The 4,698-nt window shown below is 49.2% G+C and overlaps 1 protein-coding gene across 1 annotated transcript in view; it reads left to right on the forward strand.

Moving 5' to 3' along the window:
• DDX49 (DEAD (Asp-Glu-Ala-Asp) box polypeptide 49) overlaps positions 1 to 2,190 on the forward strand; it is a gene marked incomplete at its 5' end in the record, with an annotated part of 4,822 nt that extends 2,632 nt beyond the window's left edge. The window contains 5 exons of the mRNA XM_009705640.1: positions 10 to 107; positions 475 to 549; positions 1,158 to 1,246; positions 1,647 to 1,718; positions 2,014 to 2,190. Of these exons, the coding sequence (XP_009703942.1) occupies positions 10 to 107; positions 475 to 549; positions 1,158 to 1,246; positions 1,647 to 1,718; positions 2,014 to 2,190 (511 nt within the window). The remainder of the gene's footprint in view (positions 1 to 9; positions 108 to 474; positions 550 to 1,157; positions 1,247 to 1,646; positions 1,719 to 2,013) is intronic.
• Between the last annotated feature and the right edge of the window lie 2,508 nt (positions 2,191 to 4,698).

Below are 4,698 nucleotides of genomic sequence, written 5' to 3' on the forward strand. Positions count from 1 at the left end.
GTATTCCAGAGGTTTGGACATTCCTACAGTACAAGTTGTCATCAATCACAACACTCCCGGCCTGCCAAAAATCTACATTCACCGGGTTGGTCGGACAGCCCGTGCAGGTGAGCCGGGAAAAACCACGTGCTGTTCTCTGGCTAAAACTAGGATCCCAGTGCTAGGGCTGAGCCCCGAATGGGTGCGAGGAGGCTTCAAGGCAGCTGCAGTGCAGTCTTTTCAGTCAGCACCAGATCTGCTCAGATCACTGGCTTGGCATCCTGCCTTAAGATTGCAGTGGTTGCTCACACTGACTTGTGTCTGATCTGCACCAAGAGTTAACTGAAATTTCAGAGCAAATAAAGACCGCTCTGAGCACCCCGTCACCGTACTGTGCCAGACTGACTCTTGGGGATGGATAGAATTTGGCATGGGTTAGGCTTCGTCTCCCTCTGCTAGTCAAAATTCACGTGTCACTGTGTTTTCACCATCCAGGTCGGAAAGGAATAGCTATTACACTGGTGACGCAGTACGACATCCATCTCGTCCATGCTATTGAGGAGGAAATCAGTAAGTGGAGCACCATTAATGCTGCTAAAACGTGGGATCGTATATGTTCCTTTGTGCTTGTGGTACTTGCAGCACTGATTTCATCAGTGCGGAATGTACGATCCAGAACATCACCATAAAAATGGTTTCTCTTCCCTGTGTGACTAAGGCTTGGAAAAGAGCAGGAGCACTTGAATCTCCATCAGCTTTGATTCTGCTCTGGCGTGTGCCAGGCATGAACGTGTTTGTCTTCCTGCTGTTTCTAGTGAAGGAGAAACTCTGTGTTGAACTCTCTCTGTAACCTTTTTATTAAAGCAGCCAGCTTCTTCCTTACTTCCTTGCTAGTGTGTATGCTGATGTGGACAAAACGGTTGCTTTGCATAGGTTCAGACTTCATATTTTTTTAGGAAGTAGGCCTGATAAATGCAATATCTTGTGCTATGGGGGATTGTAGGCAGAAGGGAGGATTTAATCCTTTCTTGTAGGCTGAAGAAAGCAAGAGTGATCATAGCATGTGACAACAATTCCACTGATAATCAGTGGAACTATATTGACTTTTTTACTAGTTGAGAATCTGCCCCCGGATTTTGTAACCAACCATGGTCTGTAAATATCTTGCCCTGATTTAGAACTGAAGCTGCAGGAGTTCTCCGTCGAGGAGCGGTTTGTGCTTGACATCCTCACCCAAGTGAACGTCACCAGGAGGGAATGCGAAATAGTAAGTGTGCGAACATGAAGCCCCTTTGTTCAGGGGACTGGAGATCTGGGACAGCTGGGTGTAACCAGGAGATTCATTGCAGTCTAACATGCGGCTCTGGATACACAGCTTTGCTCTTGAACACATAAATAAGAATTTTTGTTCCTTTTTCCAGTGGAAGCACTTGGATGTGTCTGTGTGGAGGGTTGTTTCAGTTATCTTCCCTAGGTTTGCTCTATTATTGCACATTTTTGCAGCATTTTTATGCTGCTGAGTATTAAGGCTGGTACTTTGGGGGAAGGCTACCAGATGTGTGCGCCCTGGTGAGGGTCTGCTGACGCTTTAGAGCTGTGCTGCTTTTCTCGCTGTCAGACTCGGTGCATGGTTACTGATTGCCCTGCTGGATTTTTGCTTTTGACAGGAACTGGAGGGAATGGATTTTGATGAGAAGAAAGAAATAAATAAGCGGAAACAAATGATCCTTGAAGGGAAGGTGAGAATTGCTGCTATATAAACTGCTTTGATCAGTAGCCGGTATAATGCCATCGATGTGGACGAGGAGTGACAGTTCCTCCCTCACTGCTGTGGTGTGTCTGCCTCGCTCCCCTTCAAGGTGGTGAAGTTTTATCTTAAAGGGTGACTGACATTACAAAGTGCATTGGAGTAGTGTCTGACTTTTGCAGCCTACTCAGTCACAGGCTGGAAAGCAGCGTGGGCATCTAGGAAAGGCAAAGGGGCTGGCACCATCCCTAGGCATGTCACTAGTGTCCTGGCATTTGCCATTGCAGGATCCAGATCTGGAGGCAAAAAGGAAAGCAGAGCTAGCCAAGATCAAGAAGAAAAACAAGGAATGCCGTGAGAAGGTCCAGCAGACACTGCAGAAGAAAAAGCAACTGCAGCTGAAGAGGAAACTGCAGAAGAAGATGGAGCGGCGGAACAAACTGCATGCTAAGGAAGATAAATGACATCCTTTGGCCTGACTTGCTTGGCTCGGACTGCCCTGATGTTGCTGCTGCTTTGGGAATACTCGGATCTAACGTGTTTTAACATGGATGCTTCTGACTTGAAATCTATGTTGGAGAGTATGGGGAAGGTGGGTGAGGGGAGAAAGGACACTTGGATAAACCATCTCCATTATTTTTCCTTTCTGCACAATGCTGCTGGCTTGGGCCGTTCCTGGCAGGCTGGATCAGTCTCCTGGAAGAATGTCTTTCAAGAGCATGTTTCCTTCCTCCAGCAAAGGAGAGGCCAGACCTGAATTCTTGGTGACGTGAAGGGAAATAAAGATCCTCTCTCTCTCTCTTCCCCTTTCATTCAGTCATTAAAAAAAATGGTGCTTGCCACTCACACTTGTTTATATCAACAGATTCTCCCCTGAGCCAGAGTCTAAAAATACTGTGACAAAATGAGCTCAGCCTCTATCTGTGCTATAGCTCAGAGTCTTCCGAGAGGAAAATTCCTGGAACATGTGGGGAGGTTGTATTGTGTGGCTGGTCCTGGGCTCTTCTTGGGATAATTCTGCTTTATACGTTTAAGTGGTACTCTTGCCTGGGATTATCTGCCTTGGCTTGGACTCCAGCCCTGGGCTCCTGTCCGTAGGGATAGCAGAGTCACGGTTTGGGGACCAAGGCTGCTGGGAACTCCTGTTTTCCCAGATGATCGGTCCATTCAAAGACCGTTTCTGGCACAGAATTGCCCCAGGAGCAGGATTGCCTTGTTCTTGTACCATCCAAGAGTAACCAGAGTGGTTTATATTTGGGTCTGCTCTGTAGCTTTCTGGGCCTCCCTGTGTAGATTTGCCTCATGTGTGTTTGGAACAGGAGGTTGGTTAGGCTGGAGGGGGCTGAGCTCTCCTAAGAAACAGTTGTGTTTCCCTATGGAGACAGAACTTAAAATCCCAGAGTAGCTCCGGCCAGAGTTTGGCCGGCTCTGTTCTGATGTTGGGTTTAATCCTCAGTGCCTCCTTTAATGTTCAGAGCTTTCTGTGACTTGAGACTGCAGATCTGTTATTTCTATCCTCTGGTGTACAGAAATAGTTTCTATGGTCAGTGCCCAAATAAATATTTATTGCAACAAGTGACTGGATGTTTGACTTTCTCCAACACACGGGGGAGTTGTGGGAACTTGGGGGCGGGGAGCAGTCCTTGTGTGGGCAAACAGCTTGGAGATAAAATCTGTTTTATTGCAAGAGGTGAGCTGGATAAGGATTGAGCTTTGGGGTTTTTTTTGCAGCCAGGCAGCAGCAGGGCCTCCTGGTGCGACAGGGGCTTGGGAGGTGGGGGTCCATCTGGCTGCCTGGTGGCAGGCGAGATGGGTGTGGTACCGCCCGAGGTTTTGGAGATGCTGGGATGTGTTCCTTACTTTGTCCTCTTGGGTGCCCTCCAGGAAGGAAAAAGCACTCAATAGCCTGCCTTCTAGCACACCTCGCTGTCATGGGTGGCAGCTGCTGCAGCAGCAGCAAATAGGTTTGTATCAGCCTGATGCTTTCTGAATACTAAAGGCTTCTACAGCCTTGTGCATGCTAATTTGTGGAGCAAGCCTGTTAGCTGTTGATTAAAAAGACATCCTCTCTGGGACAGGCTGCTCCTGCCTTCCTGGGGAGGGTGCTGATACTGCCTTTGAGTGTCAGTTGTTCCCCTCCGTCTCACAGACACTTCTTAACCTGCTGTCTGAAGCCTCTTTGCTTCAGCCTGGTGGGGGTTTCTCTGCTCGTCTCCTTCCACATGTGACGTGTGGGGTTTGATCAAGGCTCTTGTCTTGAAGCTTTATTCAAAATTCCTTTTAATACATCCCTTGTCTTTCTTGAGCAGCCGCCTCTGTGAGGGTAGGACACGTGCTGGAAGTAAGAGCTTTCTGTAGTGCCGACTAGTTCTGGCTTCAGATAATCAGCTTTGGGAGTGGCCGAGTAGAGAAAAAGAGGATGCTGTGCTAGCTGGGATGTAGAAAGATTCTGCCTTAAATTCCCAGATAAGAATTTACATCTTGCCCAGGGCACAAGGACGTTGGGTGACATTTCTGTAGGTGCTGTCAGTACTGCCCCCCACATAGGATATTCCATTCTGGGGTGTCTAAGCATTGTTATAAACCCTTGGGATTCCCTAGGAACACAAGGACTTCCTTCTTGGCACAGCCTAGACTGCGTTTTGGCTGTAAACCCACCCTCCTCTGTGGGGGGCTCTGCCTGCCAGCCCCCCAAGCAAGTGCTTGCACACTTCCCTGTCCGTGCTGTGTGAGAACCAGCCGGAGCACGGCCGCCTTTTTCCACCCCACTGGGCCTGAGCTCGCCCATCGCCGCTCGCCCTGTGCCTTCTGCAGACTCTGCTCTCTGCCCTCCCACAGCCCAGGCTCCCCAGCTCGGGGTGGGGGGGTTTCCCTGGCTGCGTTGCCATGGAAACTCTTCTCAATTCAGCATCTCCGATTGCTGCGGACCCTGTGCGGCTGCTGAACACCAGGCTGGCGGGGGGGGGGCTGCG

This window comes from Cariama cristata, unplaced genomic scaffold, assembly GCF_000690535.1.
Source record: "Cariama cristata isolate BGI_N322 unplaced genomic scaffold, ASM69053v1 scaffold10668, whole genome shotgun sequence".
Lineage (NCBI taxonomy): Eukaryota > Metazoa > Chordata > Aves > Cariamiformes > Cariamidae > Cariama > Cariama cristata.